At 40.4% G+C, this 24,981-nt stretch overlaps 1 protein-coding gene across 2 annotated transcripts in view; it reads left to right on the top strand.

Moving 5' to 3' along the window:
- Window positions 1-21,981, top strand: part of FRYL (FRY like transcription coactivator) — a 139,462-nt gene extending 117,481 nt beyond the window's left edge. For both annotated transcript variants that reach the window (XM_080797035.1, XM_080797034.1), the window contains 9 exons: window positions 2,850-3,100; window positions 5,959-6,166; window positions 8,560-8,709; window positions 9,808-9,906; window positions 15,131-15,199; window positions 18,159-18,176; window positions 18,942-19,052; window positions 20,080-20,270; window positions 20,768-21,981. In XM_080797035.1, the coding sequence (XP_080653161.1) occupies window positions 2,850-3,100; window positions 5,959-6,166; window positions 8,560-8,709; window positions 9,808-9,906; window positions 15,131-15,199; window positions 18,159-18,176; window positions 18,942-19,052; window positions 20,080-20,270; window positions 20,768-21,026 (1,356 nt within the window). In that variant the 3' untranslated portion in view covers window positions 21,027-21,981. The remainder of the gene's footprint in view (window positions 1-2,849; window positions 3,101-5,958; window positions 6,167-8,559; window positions 8,710-9,807; window positions 9,907-15,130; window positions 15,200-18,158; window positions 18,177-18,941; window positions 19,053-20,079; window positions 20,271-20,767) is intronic.
- Window positions 21,982-24,981: the final 3,000 nt, after the last annotated feature.

The raw sequence follows: 24,981 nt of genomic DNA, 5'->3' as shown, positions 1-24,981 counted from the left end.
ATTACGTTGCTATCAGGAAGATGAAACAGAACAGGCTAAAAGCATTTCGTGTCATGACAGAAGCTTTAGAGCCATTTGCTACTTTCTTCTCTGTAACATGTACACCTTACACTTTGAGCTGTTAAGGGATTAAGTCCGTTCTTCATTTGCATTTATTAGAGAAACCTTCACAGACGAATTTCTTCTAGTATTTATAATAGCTTAGATACCATTTCATGGATGGCAGAAATTATTCCTTATAGGAAATGAATCTTTGAGTGTAATTGGGTTGGGGGGGCGGTTTGCACATATATGCATCATGTGTATTATCTTACTACTGTGTAGTAAGATAAAGTTCAAGAAAATTTGATTCTCATAAGGCACATACAACAGTGGAATCCATTCCATGAGCCCAAAAGCACTCTCTTCATGAGATCTAGGTGTTCCTAGGAAATTTTAGCCTGTAGTGTATGTTAATAATTACAGATAAAACATCTATTTCCTAATTATTATTCAGTAACAGATGTCAACCAAATACATGTATAAACTAATGAAAAATGAGGACATTAAACTGAGAAGTTTGGTGGGTTACTGCAACCTGGTATATTCAAATTGGTATAGATGGAGAAATTCATGCTAATAAAATCTCTAGGTGTAGAAATATCTCTAGCACTATCACAGAAACTCTCTTTCCAAATAACTAATGCTTACCGCCTTAATGGCCAAATCTTTTTTTAAAAAATTTCAGATGCAAACAGTGTATTGAATTTTTTAGAGTGATTGAAGTTTGTGGAATGATTCAGGAATGATGGTCCCACATTATTTAAAAAGTGCTATTCTGTGCAGAGTCAGAATTTCTCCTTTCCCTGCCTCACTAACCTCAGGCCAGTGTTCCCGTAATATCCTTCATGTCTTCCTGCCACACTTCTGTGCCATTCCTGTCTTCTAAGTCCTCTTCCCTGAAATGCTGTCTTGGTCCGCTTGGGCTGCTTTTACAAAATATGAGAAACCGGGTAGCTTATCAACAATGGAGATTTACTTCTCACAGTTCTAGAGGCCAAGGACTCCAAGATCAAGGTGCCAGCAGATTCATTATGTGGGGGGCCTCTCTTCCTGGTAGCTCTCCTTGCTGTGTCCTCCCTAGCTGGCTCTCTGGCCTCCTGTTGTAAGGGCACTCATCGCATTCCTGAAAACCTAATCACTGTCCAAAGGTCCCATCTCCTGGTACACCACACTGGGGGTGAGAGTTTCAATGTCGGCATTTTGAGGAGATAAAAACATTGAGCCCATGACAGTATCACTAACCCATCTTTGTCATACCCCATCACATGGTATTTCCTCCAAGGAGACTAGTCTCCATGCCTCAACCAGATGTGACCTCTCCCTTTTTTGAGTACCAGTAGTCCTCTGTATATTGTTCGTAATATTTACCTAACACTTAATGTACTCTAGGTGATTACTATTTGCACATTAGACTAACCCCATTTTTAGGTTGTAAGCTGATTGGAGATAGTTACTGATTTATCCCAGAGCACCCAGCCCAGAATCTGGTCAAAATCCTTCATTCATTTTATGATATAGATGAATTTTACACATGTATAAACTGTGGCCCAGACTGGTCTAAGGTTAGGGACTGTCTCCCTTACTTTTCATGTTTTGGGAGAAAAATTGTACTTTGAACCAAGAAGAAAAGAAACGACTGCACAACTAATTAGTAACTTAGGACTAAGCACCTTTGAAAAGGAGCTGATCTTTACTCCTAAAACTGAGACCACAGTGCTTATTTTCAAACCAATTAAACTAATATCCGTGCACATTAAAATTAGTGTTGACTCCAGAATGGGAGAAGACATCTGCAAATGACCAATCTGATAAAGGGTTAATATCCAAAATCTATAAAGAACTTACAACTCAACACCCCAAAAATAAGTAATCCAGTTAAGAAATGGGCAGAAGACACGAACAGACATTTTTCCAAGGACGACACACAAATGGCTAACAGACACATGAAAAGATGCTCAATGTTACTCTTCATCAGGGAAATACAGATCAAAACCATGATGAGGTATAACCTCACACCTGTCAGAATGCCTAGAACTGACAACCCAGGAAACAACAGATGTTGGTGAGGATGAGGAGAAAGGGAAACCCTCTTGCCCTGTTGATGGGAATGCAAGCTGGTGCAGCCACTCTGGAGAACAGTATGGCGGTACCTCAAAAAGTAGAACTTACCTATGGCCCTGCAATTGCACTACTGGATGTTTACCCAAAAGATACAAAAATACAGATTCACAGGGGTACATGTACCCCAATGTTTATAGCAGCATTATCAACAATAGCCAAACTGTGGAGAGAGCCCAGATGCCCATTGAGTGATGAATGGACAAAGAAGATGTAGTATCTGTATACAATGGAATGCCAGTCAGCCATCTAAAAGAATGAACTTTTGCCATTTGCAATGATGTGGATGGAGCTGGAGTGTATTTTGCTAAGCGAAATAAGCCAGAAAGACAAATATATGGTTTCACTCATATGTGGAATTTAAGAAACAAAACAGAGGAGCATAGGGGAAGGGGGAGAAGAGGGAAGCAAATTTTAAGAAACCCAACTACTGAGAACAAACTGAGGCTTGATGGGGGGAGGTGGGTGGGATGTTGGGCTGAATGGGTGACGGGAATGAAGGCGGGCACTTGTTATGATGAGCACTGGGTGTTGTATGTAAGTGGTGAGAGCCCCAGATTCTACACCTGAAGCCCATTTTACCATATATGTTAACTAACTAGAATTTAAACCAAATGTTGAAATTAAAAAATTAATTAAAGTTTTTTTCTTATGTTTTTAAACTTGATAAAAATGTGATTGTTTTACAGGATACAAGTTCAGTATTAAAGGAGGAACAGGTGATCACAACGTTTGAAGATGAAGGTTCATACATAATTCAAGAGCAGCAGGATTCTCTTGTGTGTCGGGGGATTCTGGACTTAGAAGACGCTGACATGCCAGAGCCCCTCGCTCCTGAAAGCTATCCTGAGTCCATCTGTGAGGAAGATGTTACCTTGGCTTTGAAGGAACTGGATGAACGATGTGAAGAAGAAGAAGCTGATTTCTCTGGACTGTCTAGGTGAGACTGTGGTGTCACAAACACTAGAATGAGCGGGTATGTCCTCTCTGAGCCCCTCCCAAGTATGGTCCTCTCTTCCAGTTCACTTAACTTTTGTTTCTGTGTTTTAGACTGTAATCATACCACCTTCACTGTAAAAGATAAAATGACTGCGATGGGTTTATTTTCTGTAACTGAACTTTAATTTGCTTAAAGAGAAGCAAAGCATAGTGAGCAACATTCTACACCAAATTCCTCTTTTGGCAAAATGCCCAATGGCCAGTTGTTAAGATCAATATTCCATCATGGCCAGAGCCAGGTGTCAAAATCATGGGACGAACTTGGTGATACCAAAATAAATCTGAAATATATCCAAAAAATTATTTTACAGTTTCCTCATCGGTGGAATAATGGGCAGAAGTGACCATTTCTTGGTACTGTCAGATGTTAGATGAGTTTTTAAAAAATGTTCATGTTCCATACATTCAAAATATATTATCAAAAGTACCAAGAATTCCCAAAGAGGGCATTTTCTTCACTCATGGGCTAACAAAACTGAATAATCATTATTGCATATAGTTCTTAGAAGAAATCTTGGCTGTTATGAAATGTGTAAACTGAATTGTTCTATAATGATCTAGAATTATGACGTTAGTCATAGTAGTAGATCGTTATAATAATAACATAATATATAATATAATATATAATATAATAGTCATAATAAATAGATATTATTATCTGTTTTTCTTTAAGTTTTATAAATATTTGTTGCTCAAAATCATGTTCTTTATAAAGGTGTCTAGCTTAATGCACTGTCCGTGTATCTACTTCCCCATTCATTAATTTCAAGCTCTTCGATAATTATTTTTAAACAAATATTAATATTTAGTAGTCATCAAATATTTCAGAGTTTCACTCTTACAATAAGAACCATTCATTTGTATTTCAAGTGATAATAGAGGGGTCTGTGTGTGTGTGTTAAAGTAAGCACTATACCCAGTGGGGGGCTTGAACTCACAACCCTGAGATCAAGAGTTGTGTGCTCCTCCAACTTAGCTGGCCAGGCACCCCTAGTAATAGAGTTTTAACATACACAGCACAGAAGGAGGTTTTCACTATTGAATATACCTACAATATTCTCCTGTATTTGAAAGTATACATTCAGATATTAACCACCATAGTGACATACCTTGTTCACGTTACCGATTTGGACGGCAGTAACCTGCAGTCACTCATTCATTCATCATACACAAAGGCAGGGATGCCAGAAATGATGTGGAGGTAGATATTCAACTATTGGGCTTTCTAAGAGGTTGAAGCCAAATAATGGACTTTGGTCAAATACCAAAGACGAAATCGAGTAGTGTACCCCCACTAATACAGAGGGATAGCCACCCAGGTTTACAAGAAATACATTTTGCTAAGATCAGTCACCACAGTGACATTGTAAAAATACACTTTCAGGTGTCTGCTTTATTTTTATCTTTTCCCCCCGTCTTTACTCAAATCCCTCCCTTCCATATGAATTGCTCCATAATTTCTATAAAGCCTTATAGAGCTACTCTGTCGTGTGAAACTCGCAATTTTAAGACCTTGAATAAAACATTTCTTTATGGAGTTTTTGACTCAAACACCTCTTCAGCCGTAAGACCCAGGGTCACACATTTTGGTATAGAATATCCAACCCAAACATACCTTCATCCCCTTTTCATTGTTCCATTGTTGTCTGTATTATCTGACTGTTGGGATTATAAATTCCTCAAAAGGGATGGCCTGGTCTAATTTTTCTTTGAATTCACAATCTGTTACACACCACAAGACGTATAATATATACTCATGAAGCAGCTGAGCTGCCAGTATGTGTCGAGGCTTATAACATTGGGTTTGGACCCGTAGTCCTGGGTTCAAATTCTGACTCTGTCATTTCCCACCCAATAACCTAGGCATAATATTGAATTTCACTGAACTTTTTGATTCATCATGGTAAAACTGAGGTCACATGGGGCACCTGGGTGGCTCAGCTGTTAAGTGTCTGCCTTCAGCTCAGGGTCCTGGGATCCCAGGGTCCTGGGATCGAGCCCCCATCGGACTCCAAGATTGGCAGGAAGCCTGCTTCTCCCTCACCCACTCCCCTTGCTTGTGTTCCCTCTCTCACTGGTCTCTGTCAAATACATAAATAAAATCTTTAAAAAAAGCAACAACTGAGGTAGTAAGAGCCCAACCTTCAGAGTTGCTGTGAAGATAGACTCACACAGTCCTCATAAAGCAGCTAAGCTAGCCCCTGACCCAAAGTCAATAGCCAGAACGCTTTACATGTCGTCATCATCAGTCTGGACCTGTTCAGTTAAAGGTCTCCAAGACTGATCATTAAAAATGAAAGCATTCTACTCGGAGTTATTCACAGAAGTTGCTGGAAATTACTGCAGAGCACTGGCACATTATAGAGCTTGGCTTGTTTTAAGGTGGTTGCTTGAAAGTAAATTTCTAATTCCGAAGATGCTTAGGAGAAGGAACACGGAAACCTGCTTCCTTGTACTTTCTTACAAAGTTTAAGTTGTGCACTTTCTTTTTTTTTTTTCTTTAAGATTTTATTTATTTATTTGACAGAGACCGAGATCACAGGTAGGCAGAGCAGCAGGCAGAGAGAGAGGGGGAAGCAGGCTCCCTACCTAGCAGAGAGCCTGATGCGGGGCTCGATCTCAGGACTCTGGAATCATGACCTGAGCCGAAGGCAGAGGCCCTAACCCACTGAGCCACCCAGGCCCCCCTGTTGTGCACTTTCTAAATCAATGCATAAATTTGAATAAAAGCAATCTACATTGGATAACTCAAACTATTTTAAGATAGTATTATGATTGCTGTGATATTTGTATTCACAGTCAAGATGAAGACGAGCAAGACGGCTTCCCAGAAGTCCAGACATCCCGTCTACCGTCACCATTTCTTTCTGCCATAATCGCTGCTTTTCAGCCGGTAGCGTGTGATGACGAGGAAGAAGCCTGGCGCTGCCATGTCAACCAGATGCTGTCTGACACCGACGGGTCCTGTGCTGTGTTCACTTTTCACGTGTTCTCCAGGCTGTTTCAGGTCCGGCAGGTTTAAAGTTTTCTGAATTTATATTAACAGTTACCCAATAAAGTTATGGGGTTTGTTTTGTTTTGTTTTTTACTCTAAAATCAGTACCTCAAATTCTATTTTCTTTCATTTTTTTATTCAAATTCTGTTCTATTTTTATTTTTCTTAGTGTCTCAAATTTTCATTTTCCCACTGCTGGTTTTTTTTTTTTTAAGATTTTATTTATTTATTTGACAGGCAGAGATCACAAATAGGTGAGAGGCAGGCAGAGAGAGAGAGAGGAAGAAGCAGGCTCTCTGCCGAGCAGAGAGCCCGATGCGAGGCTCGATCCCAGGACCCTGGGATCATGACCTGAGCCCAAGGCAGAGGCTTTAACCCACTGAGGCACCCAGGCGCCCTCCCACTGCTGTTCTTTAAAAAAAATTTTCCCCGGGGGCGCCTGGGTGGCTCAGTGGGTTAAACCTCTGCCTTCGGCTCAGGTCATGATCTCAGGGTCCTGGGATCGAGCCCCGCATCGGGCTCTCTGCTTGGCAGGGAGCCTGCTTCCTCCTCTCTCTCTGCCTGCCTCTCTAGCTACTTGTGATCTCTCTCTCTGTCAAATAAATAAATAAAATCTTTAAAAAAAAAAAAAAATTCCCCCCCCCTGGAGCTCCTAGGTGGCGTAGTCTGTTGAGCGACCAGCTCTTGGTTTCAGCTCAGGTTGTGATCTCAGGGTCATGACAATGAGCTCTGCATTGGACTCCACGCTCAGAGCTGGGTCTGCTTGGGTTTCTATCTCCCTCTCCCTCTCCCTTTCCCCTCCCCCCAAAATATAAATATTTAGAAAAGTATTTTCCCCAAAGATAGTGATATTATTTAAATTTATATTGTGACACTGTAGTACTGCCAATTATTGATACAACAACTAGTACAGATATCTCCCCTCAGGCAACTAAAATAAAACTTGAAAGTGATCGGGGCACCTGGGTGGCTCAGTGGGTTAAAGCCTCTGCCTTTGGCTCAGGTCATGATTCCAGGGTCCTGGGATCGAGCCCCACGTCGGGCTCTCTGCTCAGCAGGGAGCCTGCTTCCCTTCCTCTCTCTCTGCCTGTCTCTCTGCCTACTTGTGATCTCTCTGTCAAATAAAATCTTTAAAAAAAAAAAAAACTTGAAAGTGATAAAAACTGATAAATTTTCTGCAGTAAGGTGGGCACCATCCAGGATGCCATAAAAAATAAGAAGCATGGTCCCTGCCTTCAAGGGGTTTGCAGTCACTAGCCTAAAACAGCTTATAATTAAGTACTCAGTTAATTGACTGTGTCTCCGCACACCTCAAAAATTTTAGCTAAGATTGCTTCCAAGTGTAGGAATAATAACATGAGCTCACCTGTATCGAACACTCACTGCATGCCTGGCATTGTGCTTTAACGCTTTACATTATTTAATCCCTAGACCAGACCTACATATGAGATACAGATGTATTTCTGGCGTTCTGTAGCCAGGGAAACTAAGGCACAGAGAAATGCCAGCTCAGTCATTACACTCCCGCTTTTCTCCTCGACCCCAGCGAATGCTGCCCATCTTGGAAGACCGAGCTCAGTACATACTCTCAGCCACTCCAGCCTCCAGTCTCTCCCTCCTGGGGGTTATTTAGTGCTCATGAAATTATTCTGTCCTTTTGCACCGCTACTTGGTTTCCTATTTATGTGTATTTTTTCTTCCCAATGATGCTCTGTTTAATGATACCTGAGATTGTAGTTTCTGACTTTATTATTATTATTATATTATATTATATATATTATTATTATATTATTATTATTATTATTAAAGCAGAATGATACCTGTGGATACACATTAACTATTCGTATAATTACACCAGTGACAATGTAGTCTGAGTCACTGAGCGCTCATTATGGGTAAGGCACGATCTACTTTATGTTAATGAGTATTCTTGAGTTTTGAGAAGATCATACCTTCAGTGCATCTTTAGGACTTTTAATTGAATCAGATGGATCCTGTAGCCAAGCACAGTAAACTGCATTTACTAAAGGTTTCTTTCAACTAAAACTTTAGAAGAGCTAATTCTTCAGACATGTAAGGACTTTATTTCCAGTGAAGTGCAGCCTGTATTCCTTCTCTCTCCTAATGAAAAAAAATTCAGGAATAGGGAGATGAATGGCATGAATCATTGGTTTCTTTTTTCAGTAGTAATGATTTTGTAAATTTTTGATTGTTTTGTGAAATGAACATTTCATAAAGAAGAGCCTAAACACATAAATTTCCAGACCAGTTATTAGCATTCTGTGTATCACTACAATAATAATTTTAAAATAAAATTTGCCCTAACTATAAATTATGCTTCTTAAAGATGAAAAAAAGGCCTTCTTAGGAAACACTAAAACATTTTTTAATGCTTTTCTCCATAGACAATTCAAAGAAAGTTTGGAGATATAACTAATGAGGCAGTCAGCTTTCTTGGGGAGAGCCTGCAACGCATCGGTGCCAAGTTTAAAAGTTCGCTGGAAGTAATGATGATGTGTTCAGAATGCCCAACTGTCTTTGTGGATGCTGAAACAGTAAGTTTTTATATTAAGGCTTATTATAAAGACTAAATGGGAATGGCACCAACCAGCAAATGGTCTTTTTTTTTTTTAAGACAATTGAGAATTTTGAAGTGTAAAGGTTTATATTTTCAGTTTGACTAAAAATATCTAGCAAAATGTAATTCTAGCATATTATATGCAGTGACTTGTGACTGTTTCTGATTCTGAGCCCTCACTGTCCTCACCCTTCACAGAGTCCCAGATGGGGAAGCTAGAGAGCCCTACTCTAGACATGGCTACTTCTTTTCCAGTTCTTGAGTAAAAATGGGTAGGAAAGGGCTAGACCTACCCCCGTGAAGAACCCAGAGCTCAGTCCTCCCATTTTGTTTGCAAACATACTCAGAGATTATGTACTAAGATATTTAGAGAGGGGCGCCTGGATGGCTCAGTCGGTTAAGTTCTGACTCTTGATTTCAGCTCAGGTTATGATCTCTCAGGGTGGTGAGATTGAACCCTGCATTGGGCTCCATGCTGGACATGGAGCCTGCTTAAGATTCTCCCTCTCTCTTTAAAAAAAAAGAAAGAAAAGAAAAAGATATTTAGAGAATTAAGGTTTAAGAAGCTTCAAGGGTGTTACCTTTAAGATACATACTAGTCTGGCGTGCCATTTCTCACCTAAGGCAGTTCTGGAAAGCATTTGGAGCCCTGCTTGTCCTTGCTGGCATCCCTGAAATCCCACTGCATTCATACTGTGTTTCAGTGAAGGGTCAGCCCTTAGTATGGGACAGAATGCAGTAAAGGGACATTGGCACTAAGTTGGGCTAAAAACCAACTAACAGAAATTCCATGTCCCAAAAGTTACCAGTCTCATGACTGTGATCAGAAATGATAACCTGGGGGTGCCTGGGTGGCTCAGTCGGTTGGGCATCTGTCTGCCTTTGGCTCCGGGTCATGATCCCAGGGTCCTGGGATCGAGCCCTGCATCGGGCTCCCTGCTCAGCGGGGAGTCTGCTTCTCCCTCTCCTCCCCGCTTGTGTTCTCTCCCTCACTCTCTCTCTCTCTCAAATAATAAATAAAATCTTAAAAAAAGAAAAGAAATAGTAACCTGGCTCAATGTTTCTGATTTGACAGCTGATGTCATGCGGTTTGCTGGAAACACTCAAGTTCAGTGTTTTGGAGTTGCAGGAACACCTGGATACATACAATGCTAAGAGAGAAGCAGCTGAGCAGGTCAGTCTCGCTCTACCCCGTGAAAAAAGTAGCTCGCTTTTGACAGTAGAAATGTTAACTTGGCAGCTGAACAGCCAAGCTAGAAAAGAGGACCTCTTAGCACCTGCCTCAGGGTTTTACTGAGAAACTTTGGGGCCTCCCTCTGAACTCTCTGCCCAGTCAATTCCCATCGTTGGCTTTTAGAAATCAGCCCTCTAAGAGCTTAAGAACACCCTGGAAAACGATCCACAGGGCAAGTGGGGAGATAAAAGCATTAGTTCTCTGAGAAGGCACTGTGCTGTTGTGATCCAGAGAACGTGTCACCTGTGACAAAGCTGGGATCTTTTTCCTGCGACGTGTATGCGGGCAAGCAACGGGAAAAAGAGGCGTGTAGTAGATTACAGACAGCACTTGCAAAGAAGTGTTTCTTCCGCTCCCATCAGGCACTGCAAAACAACACTAGTCCTGTTCCCAGAGAGTAAAGGTTTTTCAGTTAGCAGGGGCAAGAAAACTGAAAAGTGTTTGTTTTCTCCTTTTCACCTAAACTATACGTAGGAGACAGTTTTTTCCTAGAATAGATAGATCTTTCATTAATTTGTATTAAGTACCTGTGCCATGGAGTGCTCACTTCGACAGCTCATATGCTAAAATTGGAACGGTCCCAAGATTAGCTTAGTCCCTGCACAAGGATGACACGCAGATTCGTCAGGTGGTCCATATATTTTTTTTTTTTTGGAATATGACTCAGCCATAAAACAAGAATGAAATCCTACCATTGCAATGACATGGGTGGAACCAGAGGGTATTATGCCGGGGGAGATCAGTCAGTCAGAGAAAGACAGTTATCACAGGATCTCACCCATGTGTGGAATTTAAGAAACAAAACAAATGAGCATAGGGGAAAAGAGAGAGGGAACAAACCAAGACATAGACTTGTAATTACAGAGAACAAACTGAGGGTTGCTGGGTGGGGGGCGGCCAGGGGATGGGGTAAATGGGTGATGGGGATTAAGGAGGGCACTCGTTGTGATGAGCACTGGGTGTCGTAAGTGATGAATCACTGAATTCTACACCTGAAACTAGTTTTTAAAAGAAATTTTAATTTAAAAAGTATGTATCTGTCACATACAAAGGCCTATGAAAAGTGTAAAACCTGGCTCTTGTTCCCTTAATATACTAGGTGAGACTATAAAGCACAAACACTGTGTATGAATAATTACTAACAGAAGGGAAAGGTCAATGTATAAATAAAAGTACTGGCAATGAAAAAGACTTCACAGCACTGTGCAGGTCTAACAGACCTGATGCTGTACACTGTGATTTCCGAAGTGAGGTCACTTTGGGCCGTTAGGAAAACTCCATGGAAGAGATCAGACCTCAAGCCTAGATAGACGGTAATTTTAGATTGTAAGATTCTTTCAGGGAAAGAATATGGTATGAGAACATACTAATATTAAGGCTTTCTCCTCTTACAAGGGAGGAGGGAATCCTACATTTGGACTGACAGTAATGACAGATGGGTAAAGAGGGAAGAGTTTTCAACGTTGGGAAACTATTGGGCAAGATCTGGTCATCTTACAAATACAGTAGTCCCCCTTATCCGTTGGGGGGTACATTCCAAGACCCCCAGTGGATGCCTGTAACCACAGAAAGTACCAGAACCCTATTTATACTGTTTTTTCCTGTACATGATGAAGTTTATAAAGTAGGCTCAGTAAGAGATTAACAACAATAATAATGGACTGTAAGAGAGGCTGTGTGAAGGTGGTCTCTTTTTCTCTCAAAATACATTTTTGTACGGGACTCACCCTTCCTGTGATGACGTGAGATGGTGTAGTGCCTTCAGGATGAGACGGAGAGGTGAATGATGGAGGCTCTGTGACGTAGCATCAGGTGACCATTGACCTTCTAGTGATAGGTCAGAGGAGGATCACTGCTTCCGGCCTGCCATTGACTTTGGGGGACTGAACCACCCTGCCATGTACATGCTTGTGCTTGTCTTTTGTGTACTCAGGATCGCGTATCTGTTGAGTGTCTACGGAGAATTGCTGGGTCATGGGGTAGAACATATGTTCCCCCTTCATTAGATTCTGCCATGCGCTTTCCTAAAAGATGCTCTGTCAGTTTATAGTCCCTGCAGAAGTGTGGACAAGAGCTACTATTGCTTCATATCTTCACCACCACTTGGTATTTCCAGCTTTTAAAATTTTAGTCAGGCCGATGGGTGTGCAGTATTTTATGGTGGTATTGTGCATTTCCCCGAGCACCTACTTGAGCACCTACTCAAATAGGTATTTTCATTTAGGCATTTTTTTTTAAAGATTTTATTTATTCATTTGACAGACAGAGATCACAAGTAGGCAGAGAGGCAGGCAGAGAGAGAAGGGGAATTAGGCTCCCCGTCAACCAGAGAGCCTGACGCGGGGCTCGATCCCAGGACCCTGAGATCATGACCTGAGCGAAAGGCAGAGGCTTAACCCACTGAGCCACCCAGGCGCCCCAAATTTAGGCATTTTTTGAACTGTGCCTTCAAGTATCTTGTCCATTTTTGGAAATAGGTTATTTATGGCTTTCTTATTGATTTCTAGTTTATCGTAAACACAAGCCTTTTACTGGATGTATTATAAATTTTTCCCTTCTCTGTGGCTAGCATTTTCACTATTAATAGCATTCTTTGATGAACACAAGTGTTCAGTTTTAACGAAGTCCAAGTTATCCGTCTCTTTTCCATTATGGTTAGTGCCTTTTGTGTCTTCAGAAATACTCGCCTACCAGAGAAGCAGTGATAGATTGCTCCTATTAGTGACCTTGATAAATCCTGCCTCTCTGTGTTCACACCCTTTGAGAACTTGGCTAGATGGAGGCTAGTTTGGCACCTCTTAAGTCTGAGATATCCTTGCCTTTTTCTGACCAGTCACCCAGGCACCCCCTCCCCCATCTGTTCTTTGTTACCTTTTTTTCTCCCTTCTTGTCTTAGAACCAAGTATTTCTTGTTGCTCCGGTTTTTTCCCTCTAATAGCTTTTACCATTACAGTATTATAATTAAGACCTTCTTCCATTATTCCTTGAGTCTCCTGAGGGTCATAAGTGAAAGCCTGGGGTGTGCATCAGGACCCCCGCCATCCTGGCCGTTAATGACCAGTTCTTCTTTTCAACACGAAGAGACCAGAAATTTCTACTTGCATTTTTAGCCTCCCAGATGCTGCTGCTTGGTTTTCTAGCCTTTCCACCCACACATGTTAGACATTAGAGCAGCAGTGTCCCGAGGGAAGCTGCACAGTTGGGCCCCTTCTCTGCAGTCCCCTTTCCTCCAGCATCCTGGCCCTCGAAAATTCCCTACCTTTGATGACCCTGTTTTCCCAGCTCAGTGAGACCGTGGGCCACACACCCTCGCTGTCTGTTCAGCCTCTCTGCCTGAGGAAAAAGCAAAGCTTCGAGTAAGCAGATCCCTTGGAGTAAACACTGGGCTCTCCACCAGGCTCCCTTTCAGGGCTTTGGTCTAACTCCCTCAATCCTGGTGGATGGTATTCTGCTCCTTTAGTTGTCCTCAGAGGACTGGCCTTATACAAGCTACTCCATCATGCCCAGCAGCCAAACCTCTCCGGTTGTCTTAACCTTCACTTGAGCCTTGAGTAAAGAAACAGTAATGGCAGGGAGACTGACTGGATGTGAACTGAAGACACTGTGTACACAGACTACTGTGTCTGGTCCACACTGGCTGGAATCACGTGGGCCTGTACTGTCCAAGCCAGTGTGCAGCCATGGGACTGTAGCCTCGGGACATGTCTTTTGATATAGTGAAAAAAAATATTGAATAAAGCTCCCAAAATGCCAGATCACTGGGCCTAGAGTAGAAAAAAATCATATTTTATAAGAATGGGACATTAAATATTCAATTACTGTTTTTTCTAATTTATTAGTATACTTGGACAAATTGGACTGGATTAGTGAGGATGATTAGGTGTGTACACATTTTAACATTCTATATGAATAAATACTGACACACGCATTCTACAGTAGGTTTCAGCCGAATGTTCTCGACATTAAGAAGTCTGCTGGATCGCTTCTGACAGTGGCTGCCAGCAGCTGTATCTCACTCGGAAAGCTTAACATGTTTCCTCAGAGATGCTGTCAAGCCAAAGCCTAAGGGCCTGTGCAGTCTGAGGGACTAGAATAAAAGCAACATAAGGTCAAAGAACTGTTTTGAAATAACTGAGAGGTCTAATTTTCATTCTCTGCATGTAGAACAGTCAGCTACAGTTGAGCGTTTTAAATGCCTGGTAGTACTGCGACATTTCAGAGTGTATCCTTAACGTAGCGAGTAGTTTCTCTCAAAGTCTTAATTTCATATATATATATATATATATATATATATATATATATATATATATATTAGTTTTATGCTTAATCTAGCACACATGTAAAGAACCAGGAAGTAAAAAGAGATTAAGAATATCAAACTGTCAAAACCCAGGGCTACACTTGGAGGCTCTCAGCTTTTACTTCAGCTCGGACATTCCACGAGCCCCACACTTTTCCCCACTAAACTACAATACTGTTATGTGATTTTTATTTGACCAAGGAAAGGATACCTTAAATAAATACCCAACTTTAGGAATAGCCCGTGGATAAGGGGGAAAAAAACCACATGTGGCTTCTGTATCCAGTACGCTTCGGAGATAACATGTTTGTCATTCATTACTGTCCAAAAGGAAGAAAAGGGAAAAGAAGTAAAAACAAGATTTAAAATGGATTTTGGTTTCTGTTTCACTAATTAAAACGGACACCAGTCTTCTGAGAATTACACTTCTGATAAGCAAACCGACCTGCTTAATTTGAAGTTGCTTTTATTAAATTGTGCCTCCGGAGGGAAGCACATCTTTCATTGCCCCATCTTACGTTAGACACAGGTCAGGTATAGATTGCGAAGATTTCCAATAAAATCTGCAAAATGAAGGCTGCTGTCTACTGAAAAGGAGCGCCAGGCGTCCCTGGAAGAGAAGACGCTTTATTGCATTTCTGTGTGCGAAGCCCAAGTGTGTGCATCTCCTTGTACTTAACAGCGCTGTCCTGCTCTGGGCCGCTGCGTATAATTAGGCTCAAGTGGAGATTGAAGGATCGGTCTATAACCAATCCCAGAGCTTCTAGTTCACTTGTAAAGTGATTTTATACACACAGGCTGTTTTATTACCAGTTTCATGGTGCACTGTACAATCACTATGTTAAAATTTGCTTATTTCTTTAGTGGTTAGACAACTGTAAGAGGACATTTGGTGCCAAAGAAGACCTATACAGGATAAACACAGAAGCACAGGTAAGTCTTCTCTGCTTAGTTTTGCTGTATTTCTAGATCAGGTAAAATGATGTGTGTGCGTGTGTGTGCGCGCGCGAAGGTCCCTGCTTGAGAATCCTAGAATTAAAATTTATAACACTTTTCATTTTTGTTATCAGAACCATCTTAGTCAAAGTTGGGTTCAATGAGATATTGGCTTAGTAATGAAAAATGCACTTTAATAAAAATGAACAACCAGCTTGGGACTGCAGCTTAATAACATTCAGCAGATAAGCTTGATGGATATCTGAGCAGTCCAGGTTAGACCATACTTGCTGCATCTGCCTCTTCAAAAAATGTTTGTTCTGCATTAGTATTCTGCAGATAAATTGGTCGGGAAAGCAAACCTGAGAGTAATGTTACATACATTCATGGTGGCCTTTCTAAAGGTGAAATTTTGAGATTGGATAAATTATAACTTTTGTATAGCATGAAAGAGTAACATATTTTCTTCAAGTGCATATATATAACACATCATTAAATGAGGATAAATTAGGCCCTACAAATTATTCTAATAGGAATATAGCATCCTATGGGGAAAATGCATTAACAACGTCTGCATTGACATCAGAAATCCAGGCTTTTTCAACATTGGTTACACTGTTACACATTTCTTGTCACTGTAAAAGCTATTGTATTATTATAATATGAAGTTTTTTTAAAAAACTGAAATGTTGAGAAAATAACAGTGTGCATTTCACATACAGTATCTCTGTCCTTACAACTGTGTCTCATAGATGCTATTATTATCCCCATTTTGCAGATGAGGAAGCTGAGGCTCAGAGAAGTCAATGTATCTAAAATCAGTAAGAAAAGAGTTAGAATTAAGATTTAATCCAGGCGGGCTGACTCCTAATCCTGCGCTGTGTTACAAGGAAATGGTCAGATGACCTGTGTAAAGAAAGAAACATGGGAAAGTGAGGAATTAACTCTAAACTAGAATTGGAGCCTTTGGTTTTATCTTCACCACTGTTTAACTGCATGGCTTATGTAACATAAACTCCTTTTTTCCTACATAAGTTAGGTGATTAGACGAAGTGATTTCTTATATTTCTCTGCCTTGAAGAAAATGAGTTCCATCTCCAGGAGTCTAAGTCAGTTAATATAGCTCAAGGCTTTCGACTAAGTGAAAACAGAAAACTGTACATTTTAGAATTTCATTTATATCTTCTCTCTCCTTTTACATTCAGCTCCTTGAGATTGGGGACACCTGTTATACAACATTACTAGTATCTGTCCCCGTGTATGAAAATTCTTTTGCATAATAAATACTTATAAATGAAAAAATATATACCTGCCAACTTCAGTATACTGAATATCAAGAATTTCAAATCTGGAAAGTTGGCATATTTAGAGTAACTTCTGGTAATTCAGAGCTACACAATTAACTACATTTGTGTTATCTCCTACAATTGTGACCAGAGATTGATTTGAGAGAGGGAGAAAGCAAGCAGTGGAGGGGCAGAGAGAGAGGGAGAGAGTCTCAACTCTCAGGCAGACTCCCTCCGGAGTCCGACATGGGGCTCAAGTCTCATGACCCCAAGATCATGACTTGAGCCGAGAACAAGAGTCGGATGCTTAACTGACTGAGCCACCCAGGCGCCCCATCATGATTTATTTTCCATTACATCCCAAAGTAGATGCTATGAGTGTATGCATCTAGAGCCAGTTCCATTATTTCAGCTAATAGAAGTGAGAAAAAGTATTTGAAACTCAAGTGGTTGTTAGTTTCCATATAAAACTGTATAAAGCAGAACCTCAAATTTAGATATGCTAATATGTTTGACATTGGATTATGCTCAACTAATAATTCACGGAATGATTATCCACGTAATGCATAAGGAAGCAGAATGGAGCCGAAGTTCACCTTTGCTTAGAAAATCCCTTCTAAATGGATAGGCATGTTATATAAACAGTCCTTCAGAGGACACTGTTTAGAAAAGCAGACTTCAAAGGAACTTTTAGAAGCAATATTTACATCGTAACAATTGCCATTTGAATTAGAAATCATTCTTCTCTAGAATGGACCAGAAACTAGGTCCAAATGGCTATAGATATTTTAATAGAATATTTTTTAAATAGTCCTTAAACTAGATGTTTTGCTCTATATTTTACGTACATCATCTCTTTTGACTCAAACATAGTTGGGCTGAACTTCTGAAGTTCACTAAATTGCACTCTGGAATGCATTTTTTTTTTAAGATTTTTTAATTTTTTATTTGACAGAGATCACAAGTAGTCAGAGAGGCAGGCAGAGAGAGAGGGAAGCAGGCTCCCCGCTGAGCGGAGAGCGCGATGCAGGGCTTGATCCCAGGACCCCGGGATCATGACCTGAGCCGAAGACAGAGGCTTCAACCCACTGAGCCACCCAGGTGCCCCTGGAATGCATTTTAAAACACACCTCTGCATTTGACATTCTGTGTTCTGACTCCACCAGTTATGGCAACATGGGACCTAATTAGTAATGGTAGGAAGCCTGGACCCACACCAGAGATAATCTTCTCATGGGTATTTATAAATCATAAGCAAGTTCGTTTCTAAAAACAGTAATTCATTCATGTCTCATTGTCCAATCAGAAATTTTCCACTTTACTGATGGAAATTTTATGACATCTGCTTTTTCTCTTAGATCACTTATACTAGCCAAGTTTCCCTAGATCACGTTAGTTCACTTTTGTCCTGTGTAGCTTTCACACAAGAAACAAATTATAGCCTAAAGGTAATTTAGTTATTTGTCAAAGGGTTTAAAGTACCCTGGATTGTTACAGTAAGTATATAAAAAGTTTTATTCTGGAAATAGCAAATTTTTCTTTTGGATGCAATTAAATGTTCTTCAGTTTGCCTGGGACATCTGTGACCCTAGTTAAAATGATTTCTTACACTAATTCTTGGTCTTTTTCTTCCTTTGTATTTTTTGTGAACCGATCACCTTCTTGCTTAGCAAATGGAAATTCTAGCAGTAAGTGACCTGTCTTAATTTATAGACTTATCCATGTCAGACAAACTGATTTTCATTTGCCATTTGTGACCTAGCAGTGTTTTGTCATGGACTACTTTAAGAGTATGCTTCAGTTCCGCATAGCCCTAATCCATGAAATATTGGTCCTCTAAAGAGGAGATTTGCTGATATGCACAACTAGCAGCCACCTTTTTTGTACATCTATCAACTAACATTTTAAACTTAATTTTAAAAATCAAAAGTGCCTGTGTTAATTTCGTGGTCTCATTTCCATGAGATTACAAGGTTTTGTGGGGTTTTTTTTGTTTTTTGTTTTTTGTTTTTAGAAAAATGAATTCATTTTTAGGTAGGAGATAAGCTAGTGTGACTTTGCTTGGCACACATTTGTTGATAAATGCTGTGATATATACATCTCAGTGGGCAAAAGTATATGCATTTGTCCTTCTTTTTCATTACGAATTTCAAGTTAAAGTGAATCCTTTTTAAAGCATTTGATGTTGCCTGCTGAAAAATTCTGATGTGAAAATGTGCTTCTCACTAAATGAATTATGTAACCAACAGGCTTTAAATTTGTATTTTAATCCCAGTCTTCAAAGCATCTTTCCTCAGTTTTACACTATATTAACTTGCTTACTGCAGAGAAATAAATGTCAAGATAATTTTTAACATAATTACTTATAAATTTTTACTGGAAATGTACTGTCTACTCGAACATCACGGACAGTGGCACCTGAATTTAACGCAGTGTTATTTACTTACTTCTAGGAACTGGAGCTCTGCCGAAGGTTATACAAACTGCATTTTCAGTTGCTGCTTCTGTTCCAAGCCTACTGCAAACTGATCAGCCAAGTAAATACAATAAAAAATGAGCCAGAGGTAAATATTCAGTTCTAGCAGGAATTACTGATCCTAGAATATTAAATTATAACACACATATTCCTTGTAGGAGATCTTACGTCAAAAGTCACTTAACAGTGAGTCCTTTTTTTCAGAATTGTCATTTTAGAATTTAGAAACGACGTGCTGTTTCGGGACCTGTCAGTAAATAAAACAGCAGATAGCCAGCGGTCTTGAAAGGTTCAAGACCTTCAAGGTCACAGCAGCACCAACAGAGCATCTGTAACCAAAAGTCAAGGAAAGCACATCAGCTGAATAAAGACACAGTTGAATTATGAAACTCCCCTAACGTCTTGTCCATATATTTTTGTAGTTTTAGTGACGCACATACAACCTGTCAAAAACACTTTGAATGCTGGAAATCCACGTAGTGAATAGGTTCAAAGACAGTGACTTTAGTCTTTTTACCCCCTTGTCAAAGCTGGTATGGAAACAGGAAATGCCTTCACTTTCATTAATTGGTTAAATCAATTTAAAAAATACATACTGGTTTATATAAAATGCACTGGGTAAATAATCTTTTAAAATATAAAGACTTTCCTTCGCTGTCAAAAAAAATTCATGACCCCCCTCCCATAACAGTGAATGATTGTTACCATCCAAAATGTAATATCACATATTAAAACCAATATAAACATTGGTTACAACCAGTTTTATTACATCATAACATCTATTATAACCTGTTTTTTTTTTCTTTCCTTAAATAACCTCTATGCCCAATGTGGGGCTCGAACTCACAACCCCAAGATCAAGAGTCACATGCTCCACCAGCTGAGCCAGCCAGGCCCCCCATCACTTGTTTCTTATCAAGAGTATTTAAAGATGACACTTTGGAAGTCTACTGAATGGAGAACTTGAAATATTAACTGCCTTTAACTACTAAACGTTCGCCAGTCTTGAAGAGAAGCTACTCCTATCATCAGACACAACTTCACAGCCAATTAGATGCCCCTTGGGTTCTTTAATATACAGATAGATCGTTTTAAGGTATATTTATTTGTTTCAGGTCATCAACATGTCTGAGGAACTTGCCCAACTGGAAAATATCCTCAAAGAAGCAGAGTCTGCTTCAGAAAATGAAGAAATCGACATTTCCAAAGCTGCGGAGACTACTATAGAAACTGCCATTCATTCTTTAATCGAAACCTTGAAAAATAAGGAATTTGTATCAGCTGTGGCGCAAGTGAAAGCTTTCAGGTGAAATGGATTTCATACCTCTCCACCTAGAGGGATGGCGATTTTACACTGACTGGGTTTGGGCTTTTGATTTGTTGTTTCAGTATCACGTCTTTATGAAAGCGGGACTGTGGTATTTTCTACAGTTATCACTGAAATGACACCAGTTTTAGACTTTGCTCACTCTGCTACTTTGGGGGATACATGTGCTCAGATATCAAAACAGATCCTCTGATTCACAAGGAAATTTTGTTACAGGTACTAATTTAAAATGTCGCTGACTTTAATGACTGCTTGAGTCTCAGGACTTAAAATTGTTATGTATCTCAGGGGCACCTGGGTGGCTCAGTCGTTAAGCATCTGCCTTCAGCTCGGGTCATGATGCCAGGGTCCTGGGATCGAGCCCTGCCCTGGGCTCCCTGCTCAGCGGGGAGCCTGCTTCTCCCTCTGCTTGTGTTCCCTCTCTCGCTGTGTCTCTGGCAAAATCTTTAAGAATATACGTATATTGTGTATTTCAGAGCTCTCTGGCCCAATGACATCTTTGGCAGCTGTGAAGACGACCCCGTGCAGACGCTGTTACACATATATTTCCATCATCAGACGCTGGGCCAGACGGGAAGCTTCGCGGTGATAGGCTCTGACCTGGACATGTCCGAAGCCAACTACAAACTGATGGAACTTAATCTAGAAATAAGAGAGTCTCTACGCATGGTGCAGTCATACCAGCTTTTAGCACAGGCCAAACCGATGGGAAATTTGGTGAGCACTGGATTCTGAGAAACTTCAGGCATTTAGGGCAGAAACAAAACGGAAGCTGACGAAGAATGAAGAACGGGCACCTTTTGTGAACTCTTGCAGTTCCCGGATGACTCTTCCTGGCAGCATCCACAAGCCGAGTGTAACTCATGTCCAACTCTTACCAAGATAAGGAAGGTCGGACGGAATCAAAGATCTGAAGAAAAGAAATCTTAACGGCTGCGAATACCTCCCACAAGCAACTGTGTGAAGGCGGCATTTTTTTTTTTTAAATTACTTAACCTGTGTGAAAAGAAAAGGGCTAAAAGTGATGCATACAAATACATTACTTTCTGGAGAAAGGAGAGAATTCCCAGACTGTTTGCAATAATGGCCTCTAATACTGGGACATTGGAAAGCAGGTGACATGAGGCTAAAATCCAGGCTCGTTCATTTTAGCTGAAGACCTGCGCGGCTGCGGGATTCCCGGCAGCCGGGAGCGTCCTCTGGAGTTGATGCTCTAGTCATCTACACGAAGAACCTTCAGTCGGATAGATACAGACAGACTTATTTGCAAAAACCATTGATTTTTTTCAACACATGGGATGAGGGCGTGGGTGTTTTGTTTTTTAGTCTGTATAAGGGGTTGTGTGTGCGTGAGCTGGGATGTGTGCGTATGTGACAGTCCTATTTTCAAGGTATGGATGTTTGGTGATACCGTGTCAGCATGCCTCAAAGAGGACTGCAAGATTATTTTTGAAGAAATTTTATTTTATTAGATCTAACTCTTCATAGTGTGTAAATGTTAGGACATTTTAATAATATTTTAAAGCTGGGCTTTCCCGGTATTTTGAAAAGAAATAATATATCTGTTAATGTTATTGGAATGCTGCTCAGTTCTCTGATCAGTGCTTACGTTACGATTGTTGATAACTAACCAAAGTAGATGCCTGCAGAGACTTTAAAAATGTAAAATAAAGATGTATGCTGCCCGTCAGCTATTCTCATTAGAAAAGTTAACTTATTTTACTCCATAATTATTATAGAAACTGTAAAGATTAAAACCAGTATTGTACATTGGTGCAATGCAGTGTTAGACAAGAACAGGTGTACAAAGCTAAAGAAAAGATTGCGGTCACTGATGGTAGCATACATGACCTGCGGGCCCCGAAGTCTGCAGAGAATTCAAGAAGAGAGATGCAAACCCATTTTTCTCTGTTCGTGTTCAGGACTCACGTGTTTCACCCAAAAGGAACCTGGGGCTATGGGGGAAAAATGAAAGGAAGCCGGAAGACTGACTACCAAACATGCAATATACTTACTCCTGTCGAAGTCCGTAGCTTAACACGAACTGGATTCTGTCCTTTTCTAAACAGCATTTTGTAAAAGAAATGAATGTAGTCCCACAATTCCTCTGATTTGAAAGGAACACCTTGTATTTTTATAGGCATCTCTTATCCACTGTGACTTTCTTTTAAACTGGGCTCTGGGATTCCAGAGTTTAGAATGTAGAAATGAAATGCTTATAGCTTTGCCTTTTCTTGGGGGTGTGGACCCTGCCAGAAATGTAATTATGCTCAAGTGCATTAATTGAAGGCACTGTGCAGGCCGTTGGACTGATGACTCAAGTTCTGTCACCTGTAAAATCCAGAACTGGTCACGGCACATTCATGATCACTGTATTTTTTGACCCTGATAAACACACACACACACACACACACACACACACACACACACACACACACACAGTTATTTTAATGGTGTTCTGGTACTGTAAATGGTGTCCTTTAAATTATTTAATAACTTCGGGTGTGGGGCAGGAAGAGAGGGATGGTGTCCAGAGACACCCCACACTTTACATCCTATCCTACCATCCCCTATTTTCTCACCCTCCTTATATCCTTTTTGTTAAAATAAAAAGCATTGTAGCTGCTGGTTTGTGTTGTATTTTAAGGATGAATGATTATCGTGTACAGCATGCAGAAACTTGTCAAATATTATCCTCATCCATAAACATACTTCCCCTAAGAGGGGGAGAACAAAGTTGAGAACAAATCGGGGTGACTAATTAATTGCCCAAACCAAACCTTTAAACAGTTGAAATTTCCTTTCCGTGCTGATGTAGCTCAGTTGATTAATAAGTAAGGTGAATACACCTACAGAAGGCAGAAGGCAAATATAAAGTAAGCTTGTCCATTTGCAATCGAGTTTTCCTAAAACCTATACTAATTTGCCCCTCTGAATCCAGAGTTTGCATTTAGCAAAATATACCAGATGCTTAATTTATTAAATACCATATGTGGTTCCGGACAGAGCTGTTTGTGCTCATACGACCTTTCTCTTTTGCCCACCAAGTTGATCATTAGTAAGCTTGTACAATAACACCAAGAGAAAAGCTCTGGCAGTCTTTTCATTCTGCTTCTAAAATAGGAAGCCCCAAGTGTTTTGTTTTTTTGAAACACAATTTAAAAGATATTTTCTTCTTTTAGTGATATAACACAGGGGGTGTAGTACAACCCACACAATCTACCTTAAATTTAGGAAATAACCATTCTCTTGGAACAAACTCACCAAAGCCAGAGTAAGTTTTCCTTATTTAGGTCCCGGAGCGCTGCTCACACACCATGCCGGCATATTCTAAATGAAAAGAAAGATATCAGAATCAATGTAATTATAATTGTACTTCGAGGCATTTAAAATATTTATCAAAGTAATCCACGGTCGCCTTAGAATCACTGGACACCCAGAGATAATGTATCCTGGGGATTTCCTTCTAGTCAGTCATAACGTCTGCCTTGCGACACACACACAAAATTCCCTTAGAGTGTGACAGTGCTAATTGCCAAAATATCACAACTTTTAGAACGATATTTTTGTGCCACTTTGTGCAATGCACACTAGATAAAACCTACTTTGGTCCTTGCTTTCCTCAACTGTAAAACGTTAGCTGCTCTATTAGGAAAAGTAATGGCAGGCTCTTTAGTTTGAAGAATGATTTAACCACCCATATTAATAGACTTGGGACTCTTTAGCAGGTATAGTTCTATGGTTCCCTCATTAAATAAGTGTTTACTTGTTTACGTGTTTGCATGCCACGAGTCAAGTAAGTTTCCTTTCCCTGTCCCTTCAACCAAATCTGTAGGAACAGGTGTTCGATCACCTTCCCCCACACCTAGAGTGGTCATTCAGCTCTTTGGTCCTACCACCATTTTATCTGATCTTTGCAAGTCTCCTTACTGGTTTACAGGCAGCCACTGTGATTATTTCTTTTTGAAGATAAATGTGTGTCCTACCACAGCTTTAACACCTTTTAGTGAATTCAAATGGCAAAGACCAGTCAGTCCTCAGGGAAAGTCTAAAAAGTCCTCCTAGTCTACGCCTACCAGTGTCACTCGCCATCATGCCCATCCCTGTCCCCCAGAGTATTTGACTACTTTGGTTTCCTTCTGGTTTGCTCTACCACAGGGCCTTTGCACAGGTTACCTTGGTCTGAAAACTTTCTCCTTCCCCTCTTCACCTAAGTTCACCCAAACTTCAGGCCAGCCCAAGTGTCATTTTTCAGGCAAGCCTTCTCTGACCTCCCTAAATCTGACCCTCCATTATAGGCCCCTGAGTAGTTCTTATGTGACAAACTCCATGTTACCTGTTTTTAATGTAGAAAATAACGGCCACCTACTCACTATACTGGAAGCTGCAGAAGGGCAGAGCCACGTCTGTTTTTCTGAAGTATAAGGCTGACTCAAGCAGTAGTTTCCATACTTTCATTCCATAAGCAACACCCAGGATGCTTGCTAAGTGCAGGCAGTGATTCGGTAAGGATAGGGGCCTCAGAATCTCTCTTTACAAGCACCTTCCCCGGTTCGTGTGGATGCAGAGGAGACTTCCCATTGTTCAAAGGGTTCTAGAGACCTCAGATTCATTTTAGGTTACTTTGTTTTTTAAGATTTTATTTATTTGACAGAGATCACAAGTAGGCAGAGAGGCAGGCAGAGAGAGA

The sequence above is a fragment of the Martes martes genome, assembly GCF_963455335.1.
Source record: "Martes martes genome assembly, chromosome: 2".
NCBI classification, from domain to species: domain Eukaryota; kingdom Metazoa; phylum Chordata; class Mammalia; order Carnivora; family Mustelidae; genus Martes; species Martes martes.
The sequence above is the reverse complement of the archived record's forward strand: the minus strand, read 5'-3'. Positions and strand labels throughout refer to the sequence as shown.